Consider the following 15,325-nt stretch of genomic DNA (forward strand, 5'->3'; position numbering starts at 1 on the left):
CAAGGTATTAGCTGTTATATCGACAGTGCCATCTCTTCTGCCGGTCAAAAGTGGTCCCTATAGCAATGGCCATTTTTGCGCATATTGATAATTCAATAACTAATGTACTTTGAATGAATAGTTTAAAACAAATGTTAATTCAATCTTCTTATTAATACATTTTCTATGTTTTGGGATATAGATATTCTTATAAAATTAATGCTAACATGGTAAGGCAAAATATCAGACCTATTTATGAATATCGCCACAGGTAGATTTGCGTTCAACACCCTTTAATTCACGGAAATAGCAAGAAATTCAAACTCTAAAAACGTAAACATAATCCTCAAATCATGACAGGTATCGCATTGATCCATAATTATACTGTATGTAATTATTATTATGCGCCGTTTGTTTATAAAACATGCACTTCCGGCAAATGTACATTGCTTTCTTTCGGATCACATAAAATGACATCTTACATCTTATTTCAAAATTTTCGCTATAATTATGAGACATGACAACAATTAATATGTGTTTATTCGATTAACGCGTAAAAATGGACGAATTTGAGATGCGGAACACGAACATTCTATACTATGGATAGTTTTCGCAAACTTACATTTTGAGTAAATCACGATTTTGTGTTCCATACAGTCATATATATATGTGTAATATTCCAATATTTAATTAACCCCAAATAAGAATGATTGCATATCAAAATTAAAAAAAAGTAATAAAAAGCTTTAACATATTCCGTCAAAATATCAAAATACGTGATTCTCGACATTCTTTCAGATTTTACGCGAAAAATGATACTTCACACAAAAGTGCACTTAGCATCCGCCCGTACGTAATTCTTCAGTATTTTTGCAAGACTTTAAGCTGGGATGGCAAGAAATGACAAATTTTGCTATCCAAACTTCCAAAGTATAAAAACTCTTAGTATGTACTTTATACATGTAATTATTCGCATACATTCGTAATTCCGAAGCTTCGTTATTCCGAAGGTTCGTATTTCCAAAGGTTCTTATTTCCGAAGGTTCGTAATTCCGAAGGTTCGTTAGTCCGAAAACTAAATGATTAACGAACCTTATTTCATTTTCGGACTTACGAACCTTCGGAACAAGGAACCTTATTTCGTTTTCGGACTTACGAATCTTCGGAACAAGGAACCTTATTTCGTTTTCGGACTTACGAACCTTCGGAACAAGGAACCTTATTTCGTTTTCGGATTTACGAACCTTCGGAACAAGGAACCTTATTTCGTTTTCGGATTAACGAATCTTATTTCGATATAAGACATATACATGGAAAGTAAAATGCAGACTAGCTGGCTCGCCTGACTGCGGAAATGTTGATACAAAGATGAGAAAAAAGAAAAAAAATATGAATGAAATACTGGTATTTTTGCCCTAAATGTTAGTATAAGTCTTTTTGCACAATACCCGTTATCATCATAATGTCAATAACATATAGTAAGATATATATATTTTTTTATTGATATTTAAAGTTTAAATAAGACTGTTTTTGTTGCTGTTCATTAGATTTTGCTCAAAACTTCGTATGAGTTCCTTCATGAAGTGTTTCTAACAGTCAAACATTGTTTTCTGTAGGGATTCAGCCTCGTATCTTCAAACCAAATTCATTCTGAGCTCAAGGAAAGGAAGTACCTTCATGATGACTGCAGTTTACCTTCTGCGCTTCTTTATTCCTGGATGAACGGAATGTTTAAGAAAGGCATGCATGAAGCTATTGAAATCGATGATATGGGAAGTTTACCCGAGGAGCATTCAGCAAAGTACAGTAGTGAACGCTTTGCAAAGATTCTACTTCAAGAAAAGGTATTTTGTATGGTAGATCAACCGAAATTAATAATTTTCATTGCTAATTAATGAATGACTTTACTTATTACCAAAAATAACAAATGTTTATACATTTTAATCAAATATGAATTAATCAGAAGTTTTCAGTGAAACGTCCATTTCTGTAAATGGAGTTAAGCACATGCTTATCTAAGTTAGCCCCTCAAGGTGGTTGGATGAAACGAATCATTGTTGTAATCAGTTGATTTCTGAGAATCTCTGATATTTCTGTAAGATATTAACACTATTTACATTAATTAATATAAAAATGATAATCATGAGAACGAGAAATGTAATGATGTCGATTATCAAGTGACCATATATAAATGAAAAATTAACAATGAGATGAATAAAATATAAAATGATAAACATGGAGTGGGAATAACATGATTGATTTCAACTTTTAAAAGGTGGCTATCTGGTCTTTGTAGAAAGCATTCCAAATAATAAAATTATAGCATATGGGATTATCAAACAGACATAATTATCAGGCGCGAATCCAGGATCTCGTAGGGAGGGGGGGGCAAATTCGACCTGATTTTGGCGCCCCTGTGTACTTTTAGGAAAAATGGCGGCCCCTCCCTCCCCCAGGCAATCATAAGTGCCTTAAATACATGTTAAATTATCTTATTTCATATAGGCACATGAAAAAGAGGCAATTGAATAATGGTTTTATAATGATGTGTTCATGAATAAATGTAATATCACTTTTTAAATAATCAATGCGAGCGCGAAGCGCGAGCGATTTCTATTCTAACAATTTGATGCTTTCAATCTTGTTTAACTTCTCATCAGAGTACTAGTAGTCCCTGATAGAATCCAGGATTTCTTAGGGGCCCTAATTTCAAGTCAAGTAATAATCGTGCCAAAATATTGACTCCCATTGCCGAATGGGTAATGTCTAGTTACTTCACACAGAAACATCTCTTGCATTGTATAGGCATACTTATTTTTTTTTCTTTTCTACTTTTTGTTTCCTGGCTTGAAAAATCTTACGGGGATGACGCCCCTGTATCGCCGCGTATGAACACTGGTTGTGCAATAACTAAATTGCATATTCTGCATGAAAGAAAATTTATGTTTTATTTTGGGTAATATATCCTTGAAAAGATATACATGCTTGTTATTATAGAGTTGAGGTAGACTCAGTAGTCAGAACACAGCATTTACTAATTGGGAGTGCACTGCCTATCTGTAAGTGTCTGGATATTTTATATAATCTTTTGTTATTCGCTTGAAATCCATTCAAAACAGTGAGTTGTCTGTCAATCCTATTCAACAAACATTGGCTCTTCCGCTCTTGCAACAATCATATCAAGTATTAAAAGGTTATGTATCTTATAATCTTGCTCAAATTGTATATACTCTAAACATATTTTCAAAAGAAACAGAATGCGTGTAAATAAACAAATATAAGATACTTAAGATAAATAAGCTGTAAAAATATACTTTATTGGCAATGGCCCGTATTCTGAAGTCAGGTTTAACTTAGACCACAGTCTAACTCTGTGCTAAAATTATGGGGAGCCAAATATTCCAAAATTATCTTTATATTGTTTATTTTGTATGTTTACTATTTTGTTTCCTTTTGCTTCATTATAAAGAAAAATACTTCAGTATCATTAACAGACAATTATGAACAATTTGAGTGTCATATGAGTTAATGAATTTAATGTGTACTGTTAGAGATTTGTGTTCCAATTGGCTCTCCATAGTTAAACCACAACTTAAAACCAGGGTTTAATTTAAACCCGACTTCAGAATACGGGCCAATGTCTACATAAATTATGAAAACAATCCTCTTAATACCTTGGTCACATATGCTCTACGGCGGCCGTATATACATGAATTCGAGAGATTTCTGCGGCGGCCGCAGAAAATCTGCGGTGGCCGCAGGGTCGACGTACGGCGGATTCCTACTTTTACAGGCCGTAGGGGTGGCCGCAGAATTTTAACTCGGAGTTATAACATTTTTTCTTTTCTACGCTCGCCGTAGAAATTAGACTAGCCGTAGGCATGGCGTAGAACGGTCTACGGCGGCCGTACGTTGAGCGTACGGTGGCCGTGCGGCTGCCCTCGTGTTTTTCTTCCCTCCTTTCCCCTTCTCCTATTGTGTTATCTGCTCGGAAGCCACCAGGCGCGTATTCAGAATTTTGCATCTTGAGGGCCCGCCCTATAATTTTGGCCCATATGCATGTGTACTTTTCGGAAAAAAATGGTGACCCCTCCTCGTCAGGCAAACAGGTGCCTTAAATGCATGTTGAATTATCTTATTTCATAATCACATGAAAAGGGACAACTGCAGACAACTTTTTTAATTATGACTTAATAAAAAGCAAACTATCCATGAATATGATATACTGTAATACCACTTTAAAAAAAATGTGACCAGGAAGCACAGATATTGCCCTTTCACTAGCGGCTAACTTGGGTAAAATATGATGTTATTATCATTATCATTATTATTATTACTATCATGGGGAGTTAAATGCTGATTTTTGTTTTTGTTTCCTAGGGTGTAGTTCTTACTTAAGACTAACGTGTTTATTAACATCTTAACTTTATTCATACAAACAAGTTAACATGGTTAAGGGAGATTTATTTCATAAGTCCAAATAAATAATGCGAACGCGATTTTTGATAGCTTGTGTATAGACCAGAAAATAGAATACATGTATTCTGAGAAGTTTTGTATGCATGACCAGGATGGGTATCTTTCTATCTGTCAGGGCGAGCTGATGATTGTCTATATTCCAAAATGACCCAAAGTTTGGGAATTCTAAGCATTATTGGTAATTATGATCAGGATGGGCACTTAAAAATTATTCGATTATATTCCGTTCCAAAACTAGACATTCTACGCAATTGAGGTAATCATTAACAGGATGTCATCTAACTAATCATTCGATGCGAGCGCGAAGCGCGAGTCACCACAAAGGTCGAATTTGCCCCCCCCCCTTCCTAGGTCGAACATTACTGATCTTATAATATTCAGATCAGTATCAAACATTAATTTGGCGACCCCCCTTCCTGAGTCGAACATCAATTTGGCGCCCCAGCACTTTTATTACTCCTCCCCCTTTCCCCTTTTCTCTTCTCTCCTTTTCCCTTCTTCTTGTTTCCTTCTCTCTTTCTTTTCTCCCTTTTCTCTTTCTCTTCTTTCCCCCTCCTTTTATCTCCCTTTTCTTTCCCTTTCTTTCCTCCCTCTTTATGGCGCCCCCTCTTCGCCTACCCGGGGGCCCGGGCCCCGAACCCCCCCCCCCTCCCTCCCGCCCAGAATACGCGCATGGGCATGGTGCGACACTTTAAAAACTTTCTGAAATAAAATCTCCAATGTAAAATATCATGATGGTATTTCTAACTGTATAGTCCCCATCGGCCGCCGTGAGGGCGCCTTGCGGCCACCTTGCGTCTGCCGTAGTATTTGTCAAAAACCTACGGCCAGCGCAGGGTCGCCCTAGGGCGACCGTACGTCATGATTTCAAGCCGCAGATTTCTTTTCTCCATAAATTAAAAAATATGCCGTGCGGCGACCGTAACATATGTGACCGCTAGAGTAAGTGGCCGTGGAAATTCTGAGGCGACCGTAGAATTGCTACTCGCCGTAGAAATTTTAGAATCTACGGCGGCCGTAGCAAATGTGACCATGGTATAAGTTCGCATAATTTTGGATGATAAGTTCTTATATCTCTCTTTCACACACTACAAATGAAACATGAATTCAAGGTCCTATGTATCTTGTCTACATCAACTATTTCAAGATGTAACAATAAATGTAAATGATAGCAATGCAGTTTAGGCCTGAGTAAATCAGCGTAATAGTTTCAGTGGAATTCGTTTAAAAAAAATTACAACGTGATTTCCCACTGTAGGTTGGAAACGAAAAGGTGTCGTATCATTTACTGTATCTAGTTGTCTTTTACGCATCACTATTATAGGAACGATATAAACCATAGAGTTATTTCAGTTATTTGAGTATATGACGATTCGTCAAAAAATAAAAACGCATCCGAAACTTTCACCATTACAATGAAAGTTTCATTTATTCCTTTACATATTGCAAGTAAACTTCAGCATTTCTGTAAAAAATACATATCAATTATATCTACACACAATTAAGTTCACATGGTGGTATACTGCACATCCTATTCAGAATATGATATGCGTTGTGATATGAATGTCTACCCACCTAGAAAATGCAAAAAGTTTCCTAGTAACTATAGTGACTATACTACTAGACCGATTTTTTACTCAAACGGCTTAAATTCCAATAAAGAAATAACAAGAGAACATTCACCTAATAATAGAAATCCTCATTTGTTCTGATAAATATCAAGAGTATAAGTACAAAATGTAAACAGTGTCAGTATAAAATGTAATTTGAAATTAACAGAAATGTAAAAAAAAATCGGTTATTCAATCTGCTCAGATTAAAGAATAATACTCTTGCTACTGCTAAAGTAGCATGGCAATGCAAATTTATTTTGCGAAGAGCTTGAAATATGCCTTCATACCATAACAAAAGAAGATAAACAAATATATTTAATGGGTGATTTTAACATTGACCTGTTATCCCAAAATAATGAAAACGATTTATTCCTACACACTGTTAAAAACAAATAAAAAAGGGGGGGGGGCTTTCAGTACCGATTTTCTAATGCATTGCCATTTCAGTTCTCGTTCCAACCGTTCTTTTTCTTCAGATTTGCAACACTGTATTTAATATATGCAATCGCTATATTTTGTAAATACATACATTTCAGCTTTTTAGCTGCAGTATGTGTATGATTGTTTCACTGGAAATAAATAAACCATGAAATTATTTTTTCTTCATTATTTGTATCCCAAGGAAAGAGCGAGAAAGAAAGGCCGCGAGATCAGTTTTAACCGAGCGCTCTTCCATTTCCTTAAGAAAGGATTATATGTATCTGGAATTCTCAAATTCGTCGGAGATTCTTCAGGTTTTGCAACACCGTATTTAATATCTGGTATTATCACATGGGCAACCTTACATGGGAAGGACTCCGGCGAGACAGGGCAAACATATCAAGTAAGCATTCTTCCTGTATCTTATTGCCAGTGCTATTCCCTTTTTTTATTCGCCATAATATCACAATACACTCAATAGACTGATTCTGATATTCTTTTTTAAAATGCTACATGTTCTTGTTCTTCATATAATTTGTTTATAATGATATACCAAGCAAAAAAAAAATAAATCAAAAATGGCCTCCGTTTACCTTAATTTGGTATTAGATATGAATAATACAGTTTGAATCTAATTTCTATTAATAGTAAGGATTTATACGCAAGAAATCATATTCAAAATCAAATAGTCACAAAACAATTACTAGGCTACCTTATATACAGACCCTCATATCACGTAGAGCTCATTTTGTATTCTGCTTTCTGAATTGTTGCATAATAAATTAATGTGCCGAATGAAGTGATAATGATAATAATCTCCGTCCACAACAGATTCAAATAACATGTTTTAAAAGTTATATATAGGAAAAGCTATACATCACTATCTTACATTGCACATTCTATATACTTTCAGATGACGGAATCATATTACATCACAGTAGGAGATTTCTTTTCCAATGGATTTGTTCTCGTGATAGCCCTCTTTTTCCAGTTGGTTTTCCAGAAGATCTGTACTCAATTAAGTTATCATTACGTCATCTTAGAGGGAGCCAAGGCCAGAGCTGCTATTCAGGTAAGGTCAACCATGGCCTACTTAACTTCTCAGGAAATTTTCATAACTAGTACAAATTGTTTTTAAGAAGACAGTCTAAATCAAATTCACTCTGTATAATGGATTGAATTAAATTTAGTTTTGTATAAAATGCGAAACAATGAGGAAAGTTAAATTTCATTCTGGGTGTACTCTGAATGGCTGCTGTACCATATGCATTAATAATAATAATAATAATAGCCAATTTTTATAAAGCGCTTTTCCCAGAATGGCCCAAAGCGCGTTACAGCATATTATTACATTAAGAAAACAATCTAAAATATCTCAAACATGGATGGCCTTATTTTAAGTCCCATTATTTAATGAAATTACCTGTAAGGTTTTGACGCAAATAGCTATTGGATTTGAGGAGTGACGATATATATATATATATATGTGAGGGAACCCTTTCATGTATGTATATATATTCTTCAATTTGTGTTAATTATCAATTTAGTCAGCAGTGTATTCTAAAACCTTGCGTTTGTCAACTTCTGGGATTGGAAGCGGGTCGCTAACCCAGGGCCAGATTGCTAACCATATGTCTGTTGATCCTCGAAGTATCTTCTTAGCACTACAATGGATCCATTCCATCTGGTCGATACCTTATCAGGTTAGTCCATTCCATTTAGTTGATTACTTAATTATGCACAAACTTAAATTTGTTTTAGAGGTCTTGGATAATTTCTTTGTACACCTTTGTGATAGTATTTTGGGGGGTGTTCTTAAATCATATTCCAGTACTTGTCGGAGTTTATTTTTTTTTTGGTAAAAAAACCATTGCTGGTCTTCTTTATTCATCAAAATATATTCACAGTGCTAACATTTGCCTCCATTTCTGGAGGGAAATACATGGTTTTCTGGATTTCACATTTTCTTATATCTGTAAACGATATCTTAATAGGTAAAACAATATATTAAACAGCCTTTGAATCGTTATTTTCCTTTTAGATTCTTTTCCAGCGAAACATTTATAAATAGTATATAAAGCATAATTCAAAATTATGTCTACATCATTTTTTTCTTTTGATCTAAATGAAATTCCTGATGGTATATGACATGGCTGGAAATGAAAATTTGGCAAAATATATTTCTGTACATTTTCTTCAACTTTTTTCCAAAATATTATCATTATGTTACAAGAGAAAAACATATGACTGCAATCACCTTTTTGATCACACTAAAAACATTGATAATTTTCTTTTAATTTCCATTTAAAAAGGTTAGCCGGTGTTGGCAAAATATCATACATGAACTTAAAATTAAAATTGACCAATACATTGTCCTTAACAAACTTAAATAACCAGACATCTATCCAAACTGGTAAACAGTCAAATACTAACGTATTACTCCAAAATTCCTCTGCTCTAGATTCTTCGGTTTTTAATTTGATCAATTCATAATATATTTTCCTAACTGTCAATTTACTTAATGAAATAATGCTATCAACCAATCTAATATCATTATATACATTAACATTGGATCTAAATTCTGAATACTTCTTTTGCAATAAACTTGTGCTAGAAAAAAGACATGTTGCAACATAAATGAATAGCGTATCTTATACGAGTATATTGACTGTACCACCTTCCATCATGTCCATCATTAACTACTATTTTAGCGCTAATCTTATCTATAGGTAGAAAACCCTTATCATCCATTAAATCCCCCACGAACAAAATATCAGAGTTTATCCAATTCATATAAAATAACATTTTACCTTGATATAAGGTATCTTTATTTAGCCAAATAATTTCTTTGTGATAATTATGCTGTATATCTGCTTGAATGTTTCTTGAATAGTTATACCTTTTTAATAGGAAAAACGTTGATATCAAGTTATAATAGAAATAAGGCATCCTGTTTTCAAAAAAACATTTGTTCTTAATGTTGTATTTACAATTCATAATAACTTTTATACCGCCCAGTTGCTGAAACCAGTAATCAAACATACATTTACATCCAGGGTTTAACTCATCACTCATATATTTACAAAGCCAAAATAAATTCAACGACGCAACTTTTGTTTCAACGTCTAACATATTTAGTCCACCTTCCTCTATCGTGCTAACTACATTAGTCCGTTTCACCTTTGCGGGTCGTCCTTTCCATAGGAAATAAAAAAATAATTTATCAAGCTCCTTTTTACTTGTCGGAGTTTATACTTTTTGTTGTTACAATATATTAATGTTTTATACTAACAATAGCACCCCATTGAGAATAAGCCTTTCGCTTTCATGGGCTATCCTGTCAAGGTATTCTTCTTCAATTTCATTGTAATCTCCTGTAGATTATTTGAAGCTGACTTTTAATGTTGCTAAATAGATTTTTTTTTAAAGAAAGAAATAAATCACTCTTCTACGTACGCCGGTAATCTAGTAATTAAGATTCTAAATTAGTGCATGACATTATCAAATGCTTTGAATGAAAATCTATGATTATATTTTCATTGTTGTATGCCATTCATTCTTTTCTGCATATTTTTTCTTGAACAGGTCATTGTTTTCGTGATAATCCTCTACTACCAGCTGGGATTTTCAGCCCTTGTTAGTTGTTTGGTCCTTCCACTCTCGATACCTATTCAAATCTACATTGCTAATAGACAAACTTTCTACCAAAAAGGAGCAATGGTAAGTTCAATACACAAATTATTTTAATGACTACATAATTAATTGCATATTGATAATTACATATCAATAATTATATATCATTATACATTATTTTATTCATGAAATATTCGATTTTGAGCTTATGCTCAACTCACAATTACAAAATGTTTGTTATGGGAGTGATTGTAAAAAGAGCCACATGAAATCATTTTAAAATGATAACGTTTATTTTTATCTAGGTTGAAGAAATTTCTGAGAATGAAGGTTTCTGTCTGTTTAATCCAGGAAGAGTCTGGATAGAGTGTCCAAAATTTATTGAAGTTCTTTTTTTTTCAAATTACACTGAAAAATAAGGATTAAAGCTCTGTATTGTAAATTAAGTGAATGCATTGAAAAGTAAATGAACTAAAACTTAGCAATGTGATTAATGATACTATATATAGGCCTATGTTAATATACGATATTTAAATAAATTAGCAAGAAGTCCGTTTGAGGCATGCTTGTTTCCCATTGGAAGAATCATGCACCCATATATTTTTTTTCAGCGAGAAACGTCTTGGAAGCCATTGCAATTTGCTGTGATTCTGTGAATAACATCGTTTATAAACGGCTTGACTAAGCATTTTCTCATAATTCAAAGAATTTTTGTTTCTTCGATTTTTGGAGCTGACTATATTTTTAACTTGTAATGAGACTTTCTTTTTCTTTTTACAATTGATTTTAATTTCAGATACAATCAGACGAGCGCTTAAAGCAGACTAACGAGGTCTTACAAGGAATGAAAGTTGTAAAATTAAATGCCTGGGAGAAAATATTTCAAAAGGCTATCGAGATCACCAGGAGGAAAGAAGTTAAAAAGCTCAGGATTCAGATGCTGTGGCGGGTTCAGCTAAGTAAGGAAGGATTCATAGAGTGACATGAAATATTACCTACAAAATATTTGTGAAAATGTGATTACATTCACGACAATGATTCCTACATTTTGAAACATGCTTTATAATGATTATCCCACAATCAATTTTTTTTTATCAGAAAGAGATGTTGATTTTAATTACAGACTTTAAAAGATCAAGCACTTTTAAATTTTATTTTTTGTTCTACTTTTGTATTCACTATCATCATCCTTCATGGTTTTCATTTTATAAACATTGTTTAGCTCATTCTAATTTATAAACATTATTCTGATTACTATTATTTTATTCGGCATTTAAAAAGAGATCAGTTTACAAGCAAATATCACTTTAAACATGATTTATATCACAATACATTTATTAAATAGTCATGTTTCATTTTTTTTCAGATACCTTGGCCAATGCAGTACCTCTTCTTCTCATGCTTTTCGTGAGTATATTAAAGCAATATTTGAAATCAGAAAAAAAAGTTTGAGAGGCCATCATCCTCAACCATCTGAAAATAAGTGCAGTTAAATTGATCAAACACTTTTTCGGGAAATAAAACTAGGACACAGAATGATTCTTTTTACCCTTCCATTATCAGGTTTTAAAACACAAGTTAATTTTGAATACTAGAATCGCAGATCCTGTTTTGAATTGAGAGATTGATGAAATATGAACTTGATATAGACGCTTTCTACGCAACCTCGATTATATAATCAGCATCTGATGGACATGTTTTGTTTATCTATCATTTGTTTGAATTATGTATATATATATATATATATATATATATATATATATATATATATATATATTTATATATATATAATGTTATTTCCCTATATCACCATTATATTTATACGGCACTATTGTATTCCTAGTGTGTATATTATTTTTTCCCGGTAGGCTCTGAGCTTGTATAGTGTATTCTCTGGTAAGAGTTTGACTCCTGATGTAGCCTTCACGTCGCTTTCAGTGATCAACCAGCTTCAACTCCCTTTACAATTACTACCTCGTGTATCTGCTTTCTTTGTCATCGCTGTAGTCAGTATGCGTCGATTAGGAAAGTTTTTCAAAGCACCTGAGATCGAAGGAAATTTGTTGACTGGTAAAGGGATGAACGGAGACACCGTTGATGAAGAGTATAAAGAAGTATGACCCTTCAGTATAAGTATATACTGCTTCTTTCAATTACTAGTATGATAATTCATTTTATTTTTCGTTTTACCCTAAATATTTGGCAATTTGATTAATTTCACCCCATCCTTCATTTGATGTGTTTCATAAGAAATTTAACTCCTGTTTAAGATGGACGAATCCTGCAACCACGTAGATGGATTAATTTATTCATAGTAAAACTCACCCTAATTTCATAATAATGGTGTGCATTTTTTGTTACTTCCTATTGTCAGAAGGTTTCTGATTCCAGCGCTTTAATTAAGAAATTGAAGAAAGGAAATGTCAAGGAATATGGAGCAACCCATTATACAAGATTAACGAACGGTCATAGTGAATCGGACGCCGAAGCTATTCCAATGATGAGCATAAATGGTGACACACTTCCAGCCAACATTGCATTGAAGGTAGGTAGAGTTCAGCATCAAATTTATATCTTTAGTGCGATTTATTAATTCATGTAAAAAAAGTACACTTTCTACAGCTCCATACGGTTCAGACCTGTATGTATATAGAATTATTACTTATGACATTCCTTCTCTTGCACTTACATAATGTTGGATAAACTATAATTAAACTATATAGTACAATATATTTGATTTTACCTCTATTGTTGAATCGTTGATCTAAAAAAAATAATTCTTCAATGAAGAATCATTGTTTTTGTCTCACTTGCATAGCAGAGTGAGACTATAGGCGCTGCTTTCCGACGGCGGCGGCGGCGTCAACACCAAATCTTAACCTAAGGTTTAAGTTTTGGAAATAACTTAGAAAGTATATAGACTTAGTTCATGAAACTTGGCTATAAGGTTAATCAAGTATTACTTAACATCATGCCTGAGTTTCAAGTCACATGACCAAGGTCAAAGGTCATTTAGGGTCAATGAACTTAGACCATGTTGGGGGAATCAATGTCAAAATCTTAACATAAGGTTAAGTTTTTGAAATGTCATCATAACTTAAAGAATATGTAGACCTAGTTCGTGAAACTTGGACACACGGTTAATCAAGTATTACTAAATATCCTGGTTGAGTTTCACGTCACATGACGAAGGTCAAAGGTCATTTAAGGTCAATGAACTTTGGCCATATTGGAGGTATTTATTGAATTACCATCCTATCTCTGTAAGTGTATTGGTCTAGTTCATAAAAAGTGGACATAAGGGTAACCAAGTATCACTGAACATCTTGTGCGAGTTTCAGGTCACATGACCAAAGTCAAAGGTCATTCAAGGCCATTGAACTTTGGCCATTTTAGAGGTAATTATTAGATTGCTGTCGTAACTTTCAAAGTTTATAGATATAATGTATAAAATATGAATATAGGAGTAATCAGGTATCACTGACAAGTTTGAGGTCACATGATCAAGGTCAAATGTCAATGAACATAGTATTGTATCATTATATGAATGGTGTTTCTTTTGGGTGTTTCTCTACTGTGTTGTACTTGTAATAAGTGGCACCATTCCATATGTCAAGGCATAAGTGAACATGAGTACGCAAGATTATATTCCAACCCTAATGAATGTTGGACTTGCTTAACATGCTTTTTACCTTCCTTTTGTGATTCCTTATTCTTGCACCCCATTCAAACAAATGTTGGTCATATCGAACCACTTTTGCCTTAGAATGAAATTTCACATGGGTTGGAATGGTTCTCTACCTACAAAAAGCCTTTGATACTGTAAATCATAACATACTTTTCAAGAAATTAGAAGTGATGGGTTTAGACTCTGCATGTGTGACATGGTTTAGATCATATTTATCTAACCGTCATCAAGTAGTTACCATGCAGACGGTTCTTTCTGATTCACTGCCTATTAAATGCGGAGTCCCTCAAGGAAGCATTTTAGGCCCCATTCTTTTTATGTCTTACATCAATGATATATGTACTTGTATTAACGAATCTAAATTAATTTTATATGCTGATGATATTGTCTTGCTATATTCAGATACAAATCCCAAGATAATTGATAAAAACCTTAGTGCAGATTTTGCAAATTGTATCGAATGGATGTCTGACTACAAGCTTAGTTTACACGTTTGGAAAACGGAAAGCATATTATTTTGTTCGAAACGAAAATTAAGATATACACACGATTTCAAGGTTTCATATAATAATCAGGAAATTGACAGAAAAGATTCAGTAAAATATTTGGGAATTAATTTAACAAGTAACCTATCATGGAGGGGCTTGGTAGACTCAATCGCCATAAGGCAAATTCACGCTTGAAATTTTTGTGTAGATATCAAACCTGTTTGAATATGAAGTCTAGACGTATTTTATGCTTTGCTTTAATACAATATTTATTCGACTATGCTAATGCGACTTGGTACGGTAGTTGGGTGTTAGGGATAAGAAAAAGCTAAGAAGAATTCAAAATAAAATTGTGAGATACATAAATGTTTTAGGACTATGCAAGAGCGCATGTCGGATATAATGAACTTGAAAAGGCAGGATTGCTTCATGTAGATCACAGGTCACAATTAGTATTACACCACGTGCATAAAATATTCTATTCGGATAAATTAGATCATTATATATAACAAATAATTTCACCCGTGTATCAAATATCCATAGGTACGATACTGGAAATAGTAATTTTAATTTCGTATTACCAAAACGTGATATTGGGAACACTTTTTATTTTAATGGCATCCAATCTTTGAATGCTCTTCCTGATATAAAGTAATTTTTAATAATAAAGTTATTTTTTTCTCAATTCAAGAGTGCATTAAAGAAGCGCCTCAAACTGGAAGGGGAGTAGGTTCGCCCTGCAGCGAAAATCTTCTTTACGGCCCATTTTGCCAAAGCCAATGCATGTCTTCGCCAAAAATAAGGTATAAGGTAGATATAACCTAGACTTTTATGCATCCTAAAACACGACCTTCCTGCTAAAGAAATGACGATTCTAGAAGAGCGTGAAAAAAAGAGGCGGACTCGCCCCGCCTTTCCCTACCTATTCATCTCACAAGGGTCGAGTGCAGCACTATGTTAACTGGTATTTAATTTATATCGCATTTGGTATCAGATTCAATTGCTTTGGGCTACCGTGCAGAGTA

General features: G+C 33.7%; 1 protein-coding gene across 2 annotated transcripts in view; it reads left to right on the forward strand.

Moving 5' to 3' along the window:
• LOC121410212 (ATP-binding cassette sub-family C member 9-like) overlaps positions 1–15,325 on the forward strand; it is a 59,598-nt gene that overhangs the window by 28,268 nt on the left and 16,005 nt on the right. The window contains exons 3-11 of one of the 2 annotated variants that reach the window (XM_041602141.1): positions 1,596–1,823; positions 6,694–6,894; positions 7,405–7,563; positions 8,039–8,194; positions 10,077–10,211; positions 10,921–11,083; positions 11,491–11,531; positions 11,993–12,238; positions 12,499–12,669. In XM_041602141.1, the coding sequence (XP_041458075.1) occupies positions 1,596–1,823; positions 6,694–6,894; positions 7,405–7,563; positions 8,039–8,194; positions 10,077–10,211; positions 10,921–11,083; positions 11,491–11,531; positions 11,993–12,238; positions 12,499–12,669 (1,500 nt within the window). The remainder of the gene's footprint in view (positions 1–1,595; positions 1,824–6,693; positions 6,895–7,404; positions 7,564–8,038; positions 8,195–10,076; positions 10,212–10,920; positions 11,084–11,490; positions 11,532–11,992; positions 12,239–12,498; positions 12,670–15,325) is intronic. The other variant, XM_041602142.1, reaches the window with a different exon arrangement.

This window comes from Lytechinus variegatus, chromosome 3 (genome assembly GCF_018143015.1).
Source record: "Lytechinus variegatus isolate NC3 chromosome 3, Lvar_3.0, whole genome shotgun sequence".
Taxonomy (NCBI): domain Eukaryota; kingdom Metazoa; phylum Echinodermata; class Echinoidea; order Temnopleuroida; family Toxopneustidae; genus Lytechinus; species Lytechinus variegatus.